Raw genomic sequence first — 18,721 nt, 5'->3', positions numbered from 1 at the left:
GATAAAATCAGAGAGATTAGAGCCCACACAGAGGCATACCGACAATCCTTCTTTCCACGAACAATACGAGACTGGAACAGAAGGGAGAACCGATAGAGGTACTCGAAGTACCCTCCGCCACACACCGTCAGGTGGCTTGCGAAGTATGGATGTAGATGTAGATACGTAAGAGCAATTTTTCCCTTTGTACCGAAATAGTGAACAGAAGTAGTTAGTTAATTAAAGTAACAGTTTTTTGTGTCAAGTAGGGCCATAGCAGTTACCCGTAGATAGGCTGTATACCAGGCTAACTGTAGGTTGCTAAAGTCGGAATACAGTTGTCAAGTAGGTAATGCATGGAGGTAGAACAGGAAGCTGAGTTTGTTGCAAGACTTTCAGATGAACATCTTTCACACAACCCTCGCTTAATTTTAAATGACTTTTCTCGAATAATTAGTACCCATCTCCTCAGCCTTATCTGACTCCCTTATTTCTCGACGCTGCCCACACTGCCTGCTCCACCATCGGAGCCAGGATTCCGGTATGTCTTCCCAGTAACAAAATACAGATCTGAACGATGTCAGGCACCACAAAGTAGTATACTGGTATGAAACAGCTTCTCAGGTGAAAGACGGAAACCAGTTACAGAGTACGGAAGTGGAGTCAAATAGTAAATGACTGAAACTGTGCATTACAACACAACAAGGAAACTGAGAAAACCGCACCTTCGGTGTTGAATCATCCCTCGGAGCTGCACAGCTTTCAATGAATTTGCCTCGTATGTTTATCATTATGCTATGACGACGATACTGATGCGTCTCAATGATGTTTCGCCAATGGTGGAAGACTCCCCATTTCTTCAAATCAGTAAGATATACAAATCAGTTTGTACATTGAATGGCGACTCATTAAAGGAAATTACATAAATCTGATTCCAGCTGGTGGAGGACAGTGAAAGTGACAATCATCCGCTGCTTAAAGTCTATCTTACAGTTTGTGATATAGTGATTATTTCGTATAAAGAGGCAATAAAGGGAGGAGTAGAAGAGCGTGCATGGATTGAGGGAAATCGCGGAAAACGTAAATCTGGATGGCCGCATGGAGATTGAAACCATGTTCACAGGGTCCAGCGTTTTAAACACGGCTCCACACCGCTTTGTGAATTGATGTTTTAAAACTACGCCGCGGCCTTTGAAACAAAAGGAGAGTCTAGGCAACCTCTGTTTGTGTCGGTTTTACTTCCAGTTATTCCGTTTATCCTACCATTTAACACCTGGTAAGAAATGTGACCCCGTGGAATCCACCAGGTAACAGAATTGGAAAATCCCGTAGATAACAACTTGACCTGTAATGCATGCGCGATTCCGAATGATGTGTGGGGCTGCGTTTTCGTATCCCTGTACATTATTTGACGACTTTTTCAAGAAACGTATACGAATGAGTGTTAAGAATATTAGATGTGTTACTGTTACCATGATAACAAGTTTTGCTGCTTTAAGGTTCAAATGGTTCAAATGGCTCTGAGCACTATGGGACTTAACTTCTGAGGTCATCAGTCCCCTAGAACTTAGAACTAGTTAAACCTAACTAACCTAAGGACATCACACACATCCATGCCCGAGGCAGGATTCGAACCTGCGAACGTAGCAGTCGCGCGGTTTCAGACTGTAGCACCTAGAACCGCTCGGCCACTTCGGCCGGCCTGCTGCTATAAGGGCTTTGTTGCATATATTTCCACAGCTATCGTCAAAATTTCTGTTTTTGGATGCCAGAGTACTTGCCCAATAGCGAATTTCAGGAACGTTAGTCGCTGAAAAGCTGTTAAAGTGACTGGAGTTCGGTGCTTATGTATGTGATAGCGGATTCGGCCTTGGACGTATCGAAGTAGCCACGACTCACCGCAGCGAAGAGCGCTGTGCAGCCAGGGCGTGGCGATTGTTCGCTCTCTTTAAGACGTTGTAATTCCCCCACCGGTGGTGGAGGTTAACCAGGGGCTAGAACAAACTAACTTTATCGGATTATCGCTGGCCGCTGCGGTCAGCAGCTCGCCCTCCCTGGACGTCTTCGGCCTTCACCACCAAAGATAATTGTACGGCCGGAAGGCGAGTTCAGGGGTAGGAGACGCGCTCTTGCCAGTCGTTGACCTTCACCGTCTGTCGTCAGCTGCCAACGGGAAAAGAGCACAGAAACGCCGCAATGTAAGTACAAACTCTAGCTCGACTGACAAAAAGTAATTCCACTTCCGTCCTCTGCTGCGATAGCAACAATATCAGTACCACGACGTGATTAAAAGTAACGTCTCCGAATTTCTTACGTCAAAAATCCTAAGGTCTTTTAAATTTAAAAAAAAAAACATTACTAACATCTGTATCTTTATTCTTCGTGTCTACATATTTATTTCTCAATATAGTCGCCTTGGCGAGGAACACATTTCTCCCAACGAGAGACAAGTTTGTTGATACCGTCACTATAGAATGTTTGACTTTGTTGCGGAGCCTCAACCTCTCCTCTGCTTGTACCGCTTCATCACTATCAAAGTGGAGTTCTTGAAAGTGTTCTTTTTGTTTTGTAAAAGGGATGAAATTCAGATGGGGCCAAGTCGAGACTGTAGGAGGGTGATCGATGACAGTGAACGCAAGACGTCGGATTGTTGCAGATGTCGCAGCGCTCATGTGTGGCCTGGCATTATGCTGCAGGAGAGGGCGTTACGTCTGTGGAAAAACTCTTTGAATTCGAAACTCGATTACAGCACGTTGTTTCTCACTCACCGACATGGTTGCATTACATACTGCCATGTTAAATGCTACAATTCGGAACCTTCTAGATGCAGAAGACTGCAAATACGTATTCACATAAAAAATTTGGAGGCATTACTTTTCAGCAGGCAGCAGGCCCTGTTAGAAATTTCACGTAATGGCCGTGAGCATTTTGACGCAGACGCTGAATATAGGATTAATTATCAGTAACACTAAGTAGCTACAAATCCATCGTTTAATGCCCAATTTCTTGTGCAAATAAACGAGTTACAGAGTGAAGTGGCAAAATAAGATGGTTACGAGACATATTCATTGGGGATGATGCTCATATCGCCGTCAGACTTCTGGATGTAGATTGTCTGCGCTTCCCACAAATGACTGCAGGCATTCGCCTAGACGAGTGGTCCTAAAGAGGCATCACTGATTTTCTTCCCTATGCATGTTCCATTAAGATCTTGCTCCGTTACTAATTGCTGCGATGCCGTTTAATTCTGTAGTCCCGTTTTGTCACCATATACTAACCTAATTAGGCTACGTCTTGCATATTGCGTCGTGGCTTCTCGCATCATTGACTAATGAGACTTTCACGGTACAAGCGTACTTCACCACCTCCTGGAAAGTTTCACTGAATTTCACGAACTTCACTGAACTTCGCGAACTATCCAATTCAGTGTGTTTACCAAGCAACATTTTATAATCCGTAGCCGAATGCTTAGCGTCGCTGCTTTCGGTGCGGAAGGACATGGACTCGATTCCCGTTACCTCCTCAGGTTTTTTTCCGAGGTAGGGTGGTGTGGTATGGGGTCCACTCATCTCTTGTGAGGCCAGAAGAGGAGCTGCTTGAATTAAAAATCAGTAGACTTATCAGGAGTCATATGCTGACAATAACGGATGAAGGGACTGACGACATGTTGATCACATTTCCCACGATTATAGATCGCTGTTCGTAGTGTTTTGTGGGCAGCAGTCGGCCACTCTGAACAGGCCTAAGGCCTAATCGGTGAGTAATGTTTACAGTTCGCAACTGACAAACGTATTTCCAGGTAGTGGAATTTAATTTAATTTTCTTGCTTCACAAAGTCGTGCAACACAATTTACATTTAAAGCCATTACATTCTAATGGCAGGTAGTACCAAAATTACTTTCCTCTCTGAGTGTAGATAAGAGATGAGTGAACACAGGTTCAACAACGTCATCGGGAATGATGGAAATGTTTACGGGTTGTTAAATAAGAAAAACATGCTAGAATGTCTGATGGTTTCGAAACAATTATTTGTCTGTAGTTGGATATTAAGATTTTCTTAATCAATCAGATCTTTGTAAGAGTATTGGGGATATATTCCAATATAATAAGCCACATAAGGTTGATAGTGTTACATAATGGCAAATAATTTACAGATAATATGAAAAATGTCAAGTACTTGAGTTTACAGCAGGTGTCAAGAACAAACAGCATCATTTATTACTGTCAAAAAGGTCATTTGTAATGAGTCAACTCGATCGTATTAGAATAGTTCTTTCTCTCGGCACACCATACATAATGAAACTAATTGGCCTGGTGGTGGTCGTTCATGCCTGTACTTAAAAGTGGCGACAGGGACTTCAACATTAGTGATCCCATCGATAATAGATGGCGACGAAATGGATCCTGTTCAGTATTGTATTATCACAAATTTCTTATCTGCAAGAACAAATCTGGGTAACTGAAGCTTTATGTTTCGAATTTCACGAGAGTTTACTTTCAGTAAGAATAGCACTTTAAATAGAAATTGCAGTGTGTAAACAGGCCATGAATCTGTCTGTTATTTGTGAAAGTTCCACGCGAGCATACGCTGTCACACGTAAAACAGTATGCTCTTGTCATATAAAATAGCAAACATTGTGATATACGCTTCCGGCAGTAGCTCACCACGTAGATATTACCGCAAAGCATAGGGATTTCATCAATTCACCGACCGGTATTGGCTCAAATCTTGTTAAAGCTTGCAGACACTGTCTTACGAAGGACTAATTTAAATGATTGGCGCTCCCCTCCTTTGATTCCACAAAGTTTCCAATGGTAATCCTCTTAATCGAATAAGAGTATATTTCTGAAACTTTGCAGACGACGTGTCTTGTGAATGTAAATGTGTTTTTGAGTAGTAGTCTGCGTGCACTCGGCTGCTCACGCCAGAGAAGACGGCCACATAATTGCTTCTGTCACAGATTTCCCCCACATCATAGAGCTATTGGTACAGCCGATACAAAAAGCCCTTTTACACTAGAATGCAATCATTTGTCCCACAAAAGTAAACGGTTCAGGTACTTGCGTTTTATAAAAACGCGTAATAAGCCAAGTTAAACCCTTCATATAGTTTTCGTTTTCGTGTTAATCTGCCAGTTTGAGGAAAAAGAGCAAAGTCTCTTATCTGCCCAAATAATCTGAATCACCTACGACTCTCGCGGCAACACAGTCATCAGTTTCCAGAAGACTTATGATGTATTCTTCTTATTTCGCTCGTTCTAGAGTATATTAAGAACATGTAGAATGAGTTCCGTATGCTACAAATAACTTCGTGTGAAGTGACATTAGCGTTTCATCTTACGAGGGGCGTTCAATAAGTAATGCAACACTTTTTTTCTGAAAGCAGGTTCGTTTTATTTAGGATTCCAACACACTGCATTATTCCCCATTCTTTTGGCTACAAAACCCTTTTTTTCAACATAATCTCCGTTCAAGGCGACAGCCTTACACTCCCTTACTGGGAGGACCTGTTTGTCGGCACGGTACCGCACCACTAGGCGACATCGGAACCAACGTCTTTCTGTACCAGTAACGTCCCCATCATCCACGTACTACTTCCCGCGAAGTACATGCTGCACTGGGCCAAACAGATGGAAGTCGGAAGGTGTGAGATCCGGGCTGTGGGGTGGAACCCAGCGGGCACACCTCTGGTAGATGAGTGTGTCAGCACTACCAACAGAGACGTCCAGTTGAGCAGCGAGGCGTTTGACTGTGAGCCGTCGATCATCTCGAATGAGTGTGTCCGCACGTTCCAACATTGCAGGAGAAGTGAATGTAAATTTATGCGGCCGGTCGGGACGCGGAAGATCGGATACGTTCTCGCGACCTTGTTGTAATAAAGGCATCGCCTCGCCCAACGACTCATCGTGCTTTTGTTCACTGGCAAGTCTCTGCTGACATTATGCAAGCGCCTATTCATATCTACAGTACTCTGGTTCTCCGCCTAAAGAAACTCGGTAACGGCTCTGTGCTTGGAACGCACTTCTGTTACAGAAGCCATTTTGGAGGCTAAGTGTAGCGCAGCAACATACCGGAACTTTCTGAAACTATAAGCTCTGTGGCGGGAATATTCCACCATGTCCCACAACTAATTCCTATTTTTCAACTGAAACTGGTCGATAAAAAAAATGTGTTGCATTACGTATTTGACACCCCTCGTATAATCGAATTTATGAAGAATGCTTCCGAGATGCAATGGGGAACCAGTCAAGGACTTATCCTTAAGATGGAATATCAACGCTTTTCTCTGCCCGAAATCATACAGTCTGTATGTTTCTGCCACGTTACCTCGCGCTCTCCACTGCAACACACGCTCTCGCTGCTAAATATTTCATTTTTTGTTGTTGTTGCAGAAGCATCCAATTGTCTACGAATATATGATTATTGAACTGCGCGGGACTAACTCTAACCAGGAAGAAATTAACATACTTCCGATGCCGCTATACATAAAATGGTGGTAGTCGTTTCTAAGTATTTCACTGTGATACGTTTCCTCTTTGGTGTAGAAATCGTGCAATATCTTAGCAGTTTGATTATGATCATTGTTACGACTGCAGTGAGGTAGATACGTAGTCGCTCTTGCCTTTCTAAACATACTTTTGAAGTAACTCGTTGGATAGCTTGGACTAATCTGATATTAATTACATTCAGGCACCTTTCTTTCTTTGGGTTTTAAAATCCGATTTGCGGGAAAATCACTAATGGCGCATTAGATAAATTATCTTCGCTTATTGAAAGAAATAACGAAATGAGTAAGTAACCTGAAAACATTCTTGATTAGGACGTCACCAAAGGATGGATCAGATCCGAAAAGAGACTTTCTGTTCTAGAAAAGCTCATAACTTATATAAAGGACTAAATTCCAGTAAAACGAAAGTATAGAGACTCAAACGAAATTATCCATGATAATGCAGTCTCAACTATCGTTCAGTATGGGCCTGACGTTAGCTGTCGAATTCGGGCTACAGAAAAGAAAGGTAAGAAATGAAGGAAGAATGATTCATACTTTCGCTCCATCACGGACGAGATCATTAGAGACGTAGTAGTTTAGACAAGAACGGGAAAGGAAATCGGCAGTGACTTTTTCGCAGAAATCATCCCGTTATTCGCCTTAAATTATTCAGGGATACCACGGAAGTTCTAAATATGGATGGGACTTGTATTAAGTTCTCCCAAAATGCAAGTCTGCCAGGTTCGATTGTATCTAAAAGTTTCATTAATTCAGATCATATCTGCAAAGAATGAAATAAAGAAAACTGGAGGAGTTTTTAAGTAACCATGAGATATCGACAGTTAGGCCAAAGACATCTATGAAAAACGAAAGAGGAGCTGAAATTGTAGTCTTAGACAGACCCGAAGGCAGAAAACATGAAGTATATGGCTATGAAAACTAAGATGATGATTATAATGGTCACGGTGATGACAATGACGACAGTTCTAATATATTGATCTAAGCCATTCACAACACACGAAAGCGTTAATTAGTCAAATAAAACAGAAAATATCCTATATGAAAGATTCAGTGTTTAAAGCATCCTTATAAAAAGCATCCTTATAAAAAGCATTTTGCTCGCAATCGAATCTGAACAACTGCTTGAACTCAGCGTGCGATAACGGTCTAACTGATAAGTCGTGTGCGTCGCAACATTCAATACCGTTACTAGTACCGTTTTAACAGAACCGCGAGACCACCAAACTGCACATTGTGAAACGTACCTACCTACAAGGAACTCATCGATGTGACGTAGAAGATTCGTGCGATTTCCACTAAAAACCTGTAGAAAGTTTCTTGGACAAAGTTAAGGAATCGCATTAACAAAAAGAGCCATTAAGTTTTGTGTAACAGTTTACCCGTTACATCAACTGAATGTGTACGGAAAGAAGTGAAAAATCCTTACGCGTTATCAAAGCACTGTTACAAAAATCTGCACTCGAAGCTCGCTAAAAGTTACTTGTCAGTCACTATATTTAATTCAAAAGACCCACACAAAAATTTGAGGAGTATAGTTCTCATCTTCAGGATTTTAACTTAACCTAACCCAGAAATTAGCGTTTTTGTAAGTCTATTAATCGTGTGAACGAATGTAGCCAGTAATAACGACGTCAAATGTAGACAGTATACATCTTATCCGATGCACACATAGCACAAATCAAATGATACATGGTAGCACTTGGTTTCACTCAGGATCAAGTACACGCCTTATCATGGATATTTATTTCGTGTAAAAGTAAGTCACCTGAAAAAAGGAGTTCCACTCGCATTGTGTGATTATATATATATATATATATATATATATATATATATATATATATATATATATATATATATATATATATATAATGTAGGGGAAGTTCTCGTGATTAAATCATATGTTCAGTCGCAGCCATATGTAATCTCATTTGTAATGAATAAAACAAAAAATATGATATAATAATGTCGTATAATACTGATTATGTTTATGTATTTCCATCTTTTCAGAGATGGTTGCGGGGCTCGGCTGTTCGATACAGAACGTCAAATTAAACACTTTCAGCCATATAATTACCAAATTTATTTTATTTGGCTACCAGTTTCGGCGATTTACTACGCTACGCGTTGCTGCTTGCTATAGCGATACCTCCTGTTTGCTTTAGTTATAGCTATAGCAAGCAGGAATCTACTAATACCAGTATTGCTGGCCCCTGTTTTAATAAGAACCGAGGTGGAATCTTCTTACACGTCGGTCAGGGGTCCGAAAATGATGTAGTGAATCGCCGAAACCGGTAGTCAACTAAAATAAGTTTGCAAACTAGACAGCTGAAAAGTGTAATTTGACTCCCCCCCCACGCTTCTATCCGTTATCAAATCGGTGATTCCTTGATCCCTCGGGAAGTATCCTACGAGTATATCCTCTTCGTTAGTCACGTTACGCCAAAAATGTCTTTTTTCCCCTGTTCGATTCAGCATCTCCTCATCAGTTAGTTCATTCATGAGTTTAATGTTCTTGCAGGGCAGCTTCTATGCAGTTCCATTTTTAATCCTCACATGCTCTACTTCACTCAGAATTTTCAAGTTTTCATTGAAGTACGATAAGGCATCTAAGGTGGCGATCAAGAAATTTCCGTTTGAGAGACTTGCTACAGCGTATCTGCAACCCAGCGCGACTTCGATGTGGGTATATGAACACCAACATGTTGGCAAGGAGTTAGTGTGGCCTTCAATCGTAGACTTTTTGGAGGCTCCTCATGTTAGTCTCGTCTAAGTAAACCCATAAATAAAAAGTTAAAAGGAGAAAAAGTGCAGCAAAACAGAATGAAGTGAATAAATCTGTGCCGGCCGCGGTGGCCGTGCGGTTCTGGCGCTGCAGTCCGGAACCGCGAGGCTGCTACGGTGGCAGGTTCGAATCCTGCCTCGGGCATGGGTGTGTGTGATGTCCTTAGGTTAGTTAGGTTTAAGTAGTTCTAAGTTCTAGGCGACTTATGGCCTAAGATATTGAGTCCCATAGTGCTCAGAGCCATTTTTTTGAATAAATTTGTAAGCAGATATTACCGACTCTACGGCTGAGTTAAAAGCATGGGAAACAAAAGCCATAAGTTTTTCATACGGGGTATTCGAGTTATAACAGCAAAATGATTATAAATGATTAAAACATTACATTTTCTTTTCCCTTTCAGGGGGCACCCTACCTATAATCGTAGCTAATTGCGGTACTGTAACACCAAGTTTATTATTACTACACATCCTTTCGTCCTCCACTGCTGCGTGATGACAACGTATCTACAATTGATTTTTGAGAGATATTGCGCGTGAAGATTCCAGATATCTACAGTAGCTGCTTGTCAGAACTTTCGATTGTATTTGTAAGTGGAGTTTAACAGATCAGAGAATGATATTAACTTGGCACGCCATGACAAACAAAATTCTCCGAGAAGTTGCGGTGAAGCACTTGTGCCGGAAACAGCACAATATCCCGCGGAGAAAAATCGCGGCAAAAGGCGGGAGCGAGCGTAGTTTTCGGCACAGGCTGTGGCAATCACTGTAACAACACGTCTTTGCGGCCTGCTGAGCTGTAGTTACGTGTGTAGGGAGACATAACTAACAACATTGTCCCTCGTAACAAGCTAACCCTGTTACACCCCCGCCGCAGTGATGACATTATAGTTTTTAAACCGGCAGGGTGGGGGCCTAGCGAGGGGAGGCAGTTCTTTGACGACTGTCACATTCCCGCCGCCCTCGCGTCCCCCGCAATACCTCCCTCACGTCCTTCGCTGCGAAATGCAAATCCGATCATAGAAAGCAGCTGATGATGGCACAGCTAACCTAAATCCAATTTCCATTGCCCAGCGATGATGCAATTAGTCGCCACTTATTGTAAGCCAAACTCGGTTAATTGAAGGCCCGAGCGGGGCGTAGGGGAGGTAACAATAGCACGCGCTAGCTGTTAGCTCTCAAATCTACATTCGCGCCGCGGCGCTGAACATTCCTAAAGAGGAGGGAGGTGGCGTGTGACGCATACATGCGTGTGGAATAAGTCGCCACAGTTCACCGAACAGCCCCGCTCAAATAACGGAGCACTGCTTCCGCACGGGTGGTCGTGAAAGCCAGGTGCCACTTGTTAATTCCTTTCGTATCACACATACTTGCGACATGAGGTAGGAACCAGGACGCATCCGGCCAGTGGAGTGAGCGGTAGCACCAGGGGCTTCATTCCTTGGCACTCGCTACCTTAGTTAACGAATACAAAGGTCACTGAAATCTCATCTACAAGACCGCCCGAAACTAATGGAATATTATTCTCACAGACATTAGAGATTGTCATCAATTGCGATTTTTCGTCATTTATTCTTACTGTAAAAATCAGTATGGCTATGTTTCGTGTCCATGTCCCTCGACGTATAGATTTTCACACATTGCATAGGTGAAGTTCGGGTGTTATGGAATACTATTTTCTTTTGTAGTTGTATCTCCAAACTGAACTCAGTGTTACCTCTCAAACACACCTGATCCTAAAAGTCAACTGCTTGGAAATTAGTGTTTGTATTTCTCTAAATAAAATTCAAAGAAGTTACTGCCAAAAATAGTTTTAAAAAAACGTTGCACTTGGAGGCTTATAAGGAATCTCTGGGAAATAATGAATACGGTTGTAAAAGTGCAGATAATCGTGTAAATATGGTGGAAAATTTTTTATGTACACAAAATACAATTATGAGATTGCTCTTGATTTAAACTCTTAAAGGAACCATCAGTAACAGAAAAAATAATTCGATTCGACAGCAAATGTGTTACGTTTATTAAATTAAAAACAAAGTTCTTGAAGCAATTATCTGTTTATGTAGTAGAGGTGATTCATTTTACATTGATCTATTTGAGTAAGTCACAAATCTAACCTTCGTTACCTGCACAATCAATGTGGGTTTTTTGGAATAGCAAGTATTCCATATTGCCCGACATGCTACTTGGACTTTACAACGTTTCAATAGAACCAACACTATCCACAGCCTAAAATCGAGCGATACATTACGACGTACTACTCTTTTACGTAATAAACTGATAGTTTAAATTGTTATTATACATTTTCAAAAACTACAGCATATTTTAAAAAAACACAGCCAAATTTTTTTTCAAATTACGAAAATAATTTTTCTGCGCCGTAACTCACACGATGTCTGGAGACGAAGTTGGCTCGTTACATAGCATAACTGAAACATTTTGAAGCAGACGATGTTTCTCCTGTTTGGGAGCATCACTCGACGGTTAAGAAATCAAGGTATTCCATATTGCCTACCCGACTATTTCATAATACCCAATTTCATCTACCCGCGTATAATTTTATCTATGTTTCTCATTCTTCTTTTCCAATTTTTCGTTGACTATCTGGCCGTAAGCAGGGGCATTAGAGTCGAACCACTTTGTAAGTCGGGTAAAAACAGAGGAAGGAATCGCGTGTGTAGTTATCGAAAGAACTTTCACAGCATTCGCCTGGCTTTTTTCTAATGAAACCAAGGAAAATCCAAATCAAGATACGTGGACGGGTATTTGAATTTCACTCCTCCCAAATAAAAGCATAATTGTGACCCAAAGTATAATTGACGATTAAAATTAGTGTAATTACAACAGGATAGAGATAAATGATATAGGTACCTTCCCGAACGTAGCATTTGCTGTTGGGACCACTCTATTATTGTAACAGGGTCCATTAATAACAGTCTGTAGGACACAATGCGACATAACATTAGGGATTAGTCTATAATGGCATACCTCAATTTGCGCAAAAACATAGTTGCCGTCTAACCGGTATGGGATCACCATTATGATACAAGCTAGGCGGAACCATTTTGGCAGTAGGGTCTTCCGTCAGCCCCAGATGTTTTGTATTCGCTACCATGCACCATGGCTTATCTTCGGCGACAATGATTGCTTCCATACACAGACGTAGTCTTCTGCTGTCTCTTGCATTGGGATTCCCAGCATAGTGGCCCAGTGCTCAGTTCCAGTTCCATCCTGATTTAGATATTCAGCGAGTTTCCAAAGGTCATTCCTTCCTCGTCCTTGTCCAATTAGAGCTTGTGCTCCGACTGTACACTATTCGACGTCGACGAGACGTTCAACCCTAATTTTCCTTCCTTCAACGTAGGCCATAGGTTAAACACTATTTCCTTGTCCCACTCCTGCATGTTTGGGTACTAAAGTCAAATTAGTACAACAAAGCACTACCTAAACTGTTTTCCAACAAGAAAAGAAGCCATCGTATGAGGTCCACAGTATTCATGCCACTTTCGCGACAGGGCAGCAAATGTATCTTCGTTAGTCATCTTGTATGTTAGACATTTCGGACAAACTGATGCGCATATCACTCGGCTCTGTGTACCAGAACTCAGAACCAACCGACAGTGTATTTGGTATCCAGACAGCTTCAGCTTCATGGAAAGTTCTGAGGAGGATAAAATATGTTTCTTCCAGTTCATTTTGCCACTTTCAGAAGCTCTTGATTCAAGTCATAGTAACTTTACTGAAAATTGATGTTACTATACTAATTATTGCGTTTTATTAAAACTGTTATCGTTGTTTGTCCCCCCGTTATTCATATAAAGGATGTTCCAAGAAGAAAGGTCAATATTCAGGTATATGACAGGAACGATCATTCGAAGCAAAAAAGTCTAGTAAACATGGGCTCTACAATGCATACCTAAGAGCTATGAGTACTTCTTCATCTTCAATACTGTGAAACAAATCTTTTCTATAGCAAGCTCTTCGCTCTTCGTATTTTGAGTGGAGGCACTATGGATCAATTCATCAAAAAATTGTCGTTTTAAACATGAGCTCTCAAACGCGTACCTTAAAAGCTATGAACACTTGTTCAGCAAAAAAGTGGCTCAAATGGCTCTGAGCACTATGGGACTCAACATCTGAGGTCATCAGTGCCATAGAACTTAGAACTACTTAAACCTAACCATGCCCGAGGCAGGATTCGAACCTGTGACCGTAGCGGTCGCGCGGTTCCAGACTGAAGCCTCTATAACCACTCGGCCACACCGGCCGGCACTTGTTCAGCAGAAGAGATATATTTCATAGTAGCCAAGATGAACAAGTGCTGATAGCTCTTAAAGTATGCACTTCATAGCCCATGTATATCGCACATTTTGTATTGTTTTTGTCCATAATACCACCTCTCAAAATATGGGAAGTAAAGAGCATGCAGCTTGCAGTAAAAGGGATTTATTTCATGGTATCGAAGATGAAGTGCTCATAGCACTCAAGGAATGCATTTTAGAAACGATGTTTACTAGACTTTTTGCTTCGAATGATCACTCCTGTCATATCTCTGATTATCGACCATTCCGCCTAGGACACGCTGTATGACGACAATTTTAAGCTCCTCCTACAATTTTTAAATGGTATTTCACATGCATTGCTGCAGCCGTCAAGCTGGGATTCGCATGTACAGTATCCAGCTATTCCATATTCCACATACACACATCAAAAAAAGTTTTGCATCGCCTCAATTCCGAGTGTTGCGGGACCTGTACAGAAAATGGGAATAAAGATCAACATAAACATCATTTCCGCCCTTTTTATTGCTGATGAAAACTACACATTGCATGTTTTACCACCATACAGCGAGACCTTCAGAAGTGGTGGTCCAGATTGCAGTACACACCAGTACCTCTATTACCCAGTAGCACATCCTTTTGCATTGATACGTGCCTGTATTCGTCGTGGCATGCTATCTACAAGTTCATCAAGGCAATCTTGGTCCAGATTGTCCCACTCCTGAACGGCGATTCGGCGTAGATCCCTCAGAGTGGTTGGTGGGGCACGTCGTCCATAAACAGCCCTTTTCAACCTATCCCAGGCATGTACGATAGGGTTCATGTCTGGAGAACATACTGACCACTAGTCGAGCGATGTCGTTATCCTGAAGGAAGTCTTTCACAAGATGTGTATGATGGGGGCGCGAATTGTCGTCCATGAAGACGAATGCCTCGCCAATATGCTGCCGATATGGTTGCACTATAGGCTGGAGGATGGCATTCACGTATCATAAAGTCGTTACGGCACCTTCCATGACCACCAGCGGCGTATGTCGGCCCCACATAAAGCCACAGCAAAAAGCCTGTGCAGCCACTGTGAGTAGCTTAGTGACGGCACCATTGCAGCGAAGACAGACCCGAAACCAACTTGCACCACAATAGTACAAATTTATATGCTAACTTGATCCGCAGATGATGGAGAGAATGAACGAATGTATGATGAGAAAAAAGAATTAAGTCAGATTCTTATGTGAGAGGAAAATGCAATTTTTATGGAGGACTGAAATTCGAAAGTAAGAAAAGGAAGATAAGGGAAAATAATGGGAGAATGTTGCCTGGAGTATGGAATGAAAGAGGAGCCCGTGTCGCAGAATTTTGTACAAAGCATAATCTAATAGTCACTAACATTTGGTTTAAGAATCATCAAAGACGGTTGTATAAGTGGAAGAGACCTGAAGCCACGTGTAGGTTTCAAATATATTACATAATGGTAAGACAGATTTTTAAACAAGATTTTAAAGTATAAGACGTTTCCAGAGGCAGATGTGGACTCTGATCATAATTTATTGGTTATGAAACGTAAGTTAAAAATTAAGACACTTCAAAACGGTTAAAAATTAAAGAGATAGGACATGTATAAGTTGAAATAACTAATGATTATTGAGAGTTATTTAGGTAGCATTAGACACGAGTGACTGAAACAGGAGGAAAGAATGCAGTACGAGGGACGAACGAGTAAAGGCATCAGTGGATCAAATAGGTAAAAAGACAAGGCCTAGCAGAAATCGTTAGATAACAAAGGGCATACTGAAACTGAAGGAAAGAGAAAATATAAAAATATAGGAAATAAGCAGGCGAAAGGGGGTACAGATGTTCCAAAAATGAGATTAGCAGAAAGTGTAAAATGGCTAAAAAGGAATAGCTAGAAGACGAATAGCAAGGCTGCGGAAACACGTAGTATAACTAGGGAAAAGGTAGATACAGCCTAAAGGAAGATTACAGATACCTTTGTAGAAAAGACAAGCAATTGCATGAATATCAAGATCTGAGATGAAACAGCAGCAGTAATAAGGAAAGATGGGAAAATTGAAAGGCTGAAGGAGTATACAGCGAGGCTTTACAAGGGAAATTAGCTAGAAGAAAATTTTACGAAAAACGGATGAGGAAGTAGGTGAAGGTGACCTGGGAGGTGTGATATTGTGAAAAGAGTTTGATTGAGTACTGAAACTCTTAAGTCAAAGCAAGGCCCTTAGAACGGACAACATTTCCTCAGAATTAGTGACATCCATCGGTGAGTCAGTCGTTGTTGCAACATATTGACACCAATTATTTACGGAATAACAGGAAGATTAGTAGAAATCGATCTCTGGGAAGACAAGTTTGGTTTCCGGAGAACTGTAGGAACACGCGAGGCAGTAACGACCATACGACTAAAGAGAAACAAACCTACTTTTATGGCATTTTTAGATTTACAATGGCTTCTGACAATGTTGAGGGGAATACATTCTTCGAAATTCTGGAGGTGGCAGGGATAAAATACCTGGAGCGGAAGTTTAATACAGCTTACACAGAAACTGGACTCCAGTTATAAGGCTCGAAATACATAAAATGGAAGCAGCATTAGTTGAGAAGCGAGTGAGACACGGCTGTAGCCTATCCACTATCTGTCTCCTGAGCAAGCAATAACCGAAGCCAAATAAAAATTTCGAGAAGGAATTAAAGTTCAGAAAGAAGAAATAACAGACGCTGTAATCCTTTCAGAGACAACAAAGGACTTGGAAGAGCAGTTACACGGTATGGATAGTGTCTTGAAATGAGGCTGTAAGGTGAATATTTACTAAATTGAAACAAGAGTAATGGAATTTAGTCGAATTAATTCAAGCGGTGATGGGGTTATTAGATTTGGAAATGAGGCTCTATAAGTAGTAGATGAGTTTTGGTGTTTAGGAAGCTGGAGAACTGATGACGGCCGAAGTAGAGAGGATATCAGATGTAGACTGGCAATGGCAACAAATGCGTTTCTGAAAGGAGAAATTTGTTAACATCGAACATAGATTTAAATGTTACGAATTCTTTTCTGAAGCTATTTGTCTGGAGTGTACGGACGTGAAACTTGGGCGATAAGCAGTTTAGATAAGAAGAGAATTGAAGCTTTTGAAATGTGATAATGAAGAAAAATGCTGAAGAATAGATGGGTAGATCTTGTAACCAATGAGTAAGTACGGAACCGAATTAGTGAAAAAAGAAATTTCTGACGTAAATTAAATAAAAGAAGAGATCGGTTGATAGGACACATTATGAGACATTAAGGAATCGTGAGTTTGGTATTGAAGGGAGACCAGGGCTTGGCTAAAGTCCGCAGATTTAAATTGGTACAGGTTGCAGTAGTTATTGTGAGGTAGAGAGGCTTGCTCAGGTTCAATGGTTCAAATAGCTCTGAGCACTATGGGACTTAACATCTACGGTCATCAGTCCCCTAGAACTTAGAACTACTTAAACCTAACAAACCTACGGACAGCACACAACACCCAGCCATCACGAGGCAGAGAAAATCCCTGACCCCGCCGGGTTGCTCAGGAATGACTAGTCTGAAGAGCTGCATCAAACCAGTCTTCGGACTGAAGACCACAAAAAACAACAACAAAGTTTAAGAAACGTCTATGAATTCCCTTGGATGATAATATGACATTTGCTTCTCATGTGGATGATGTAAAAGGGAAGGTGCGTAGAAATCGCACCGCACAGCTATATCTTAAGCATTTACGATGAAATAACAGAAGACACTTGGGTGGGATGCACAGCGATGATAAGGCCCTATAGACAGCTCGTGATACCTGGAAATTTATAGCTTCTTGTTCTGTGGTGACGTCAACTGGATCTGTGTATCTAAAAGAGAATAACTTCTTGATGGACAGAGAAAGTGAATTACGTTTAAGTGTACTAAAGTCCGAATAACCTGCGCTGTCGAGATTACAAACCTACAATGGTGCGATGGCGTTTGAGATCGGTGTAGCGGCTTGTAGTAAAAAATGATTCTGAGAATGTGTCCAGAAAAATGAGGAGAGGTTTTAAGGTATAGTTCTGTATCACCGTAGTCAGTTGAAATGTCTTGGGTCAAATTCCAATCTCTACACGGTATGTCATGTTCTGAAGGCACTACTGATTGTGGTAAGACCCTCATACAGGGGCGATGACCTGGTGGCATGGAGAGAAGGCTTTGGTTTTTCACTCTTTCCCTTCCTTTTATTCCAGATTCATCCACCTAACATAAGTACAACATTACACTTCATTGCACGAGCAATCATTACGTCAATTCGTACGTTATAGGTACACCTAATATTCAAATGACAGATTCGAAGAATCATAAAGCTATTACGAATCTACGAAATATAACTTGAGAACTGAGCAAGGGATTCAATATTATTTTTAAATTAGAATTTAGAAATTTGAGAATCTATATATCTAGAAATTCAGGCACGAAAGCTCAAAATCTTGCATTCTTGGAATTCTGGTGTTGTTAGTTATGCAGCAGTACTTCGATGAAGTTTGGATGGTAACACAGGGGTACTGGCGGAAGTAAAGCTGGGAGGGTATATCGTGAGTCGTGCATAGATAGCTCAGTCACTAGAGCATTTGCCTGCGAAAGGCAAACGTACCGAATTCGAGCCCTGCCTGGCACACTGTTATATTCACTCAGGAGGATTCGAATCACCGATGACTCCGCTGCAAACGAAAAATTCACTCTGAAGACAATAATCCACTCATTCACCTGAAGTGATTAGTGCTACAACTGGGTATCTAAATCGGCGTGATAACTTAGTGACCTTTCTCCATTTCCCAGGAAAGAAACTGAATATTCAGGGAAGAGATGAAACAGAAGTGACTTTTAAAGCAAAGAGACACTTACCCTTAACGCTTTTATTCGGCGGCGGGCCGTCGCGACTCCATGGCGGGTCGCCGTGGCCCGAGAAGTCGCGCAGCTTGAGGTAGGAAATGGTCAGCCGGATGATGGACGCCTTGTCCAGCTGCGACGTAATGGCGGCGGGCAGGGGCAGCATCTTGGCCAGCTCGTAGAACTCGAAGTTCTCCTTGCCGCGCCGGATGCGAGCTGCATCTCGACTCTTCTCCTTCCGCACCTCCAAGATGCTGCAATCACAAATTTATTTATTTAATTAACCTCACAAGACTAGGA

At 41.6% G+C, this 18,721-nt stretch overlaps 1 protein-coding gene across 1 annotated transcript in view; it reads right to left on the bottom strand.

Annotated features, from left to right (window-relative positions):
• LOC124721602 (protein trachealess-like) overlaps positions 1–18,721 on the bottom strand; it is a 309,705-nt gene that overhangs the window by 178,376 nt on the left and 112,608 nt on the right. Inside the window, exon 2 of the mRNA XM_047246653.1 lies at positions 18,437–18,675. Within this exon, the coding sequence (XP_047102609.1) occupies positions 18,437–18,675 (239 nt within the window). The remainder of the gene's footprint in view (positions 1–18,436; positions 18,676–18,721) is intronic.

The sequence above is a fragment of the Schistocerca piceifrons genome, chromosome X (genome assembly GCF_021461385.2).
Source record: "Schistocerca piceifrons isolate TAMUIC-IGC-003096 chromosome X, iqSchPice1.1, whole genome shotgun sequence".
NCBI classification, from domain to species: Eukaryota; Metazoa; Arthropoda; class Insecta; order Orthoptera; family Acrididae; genus Schistocerca; species Schistocerca piceifrons.
Note: the sequence above shows the minus strand (reverse complement) of the source record. Positions and strands in the feature narration are given on the sequence as shown.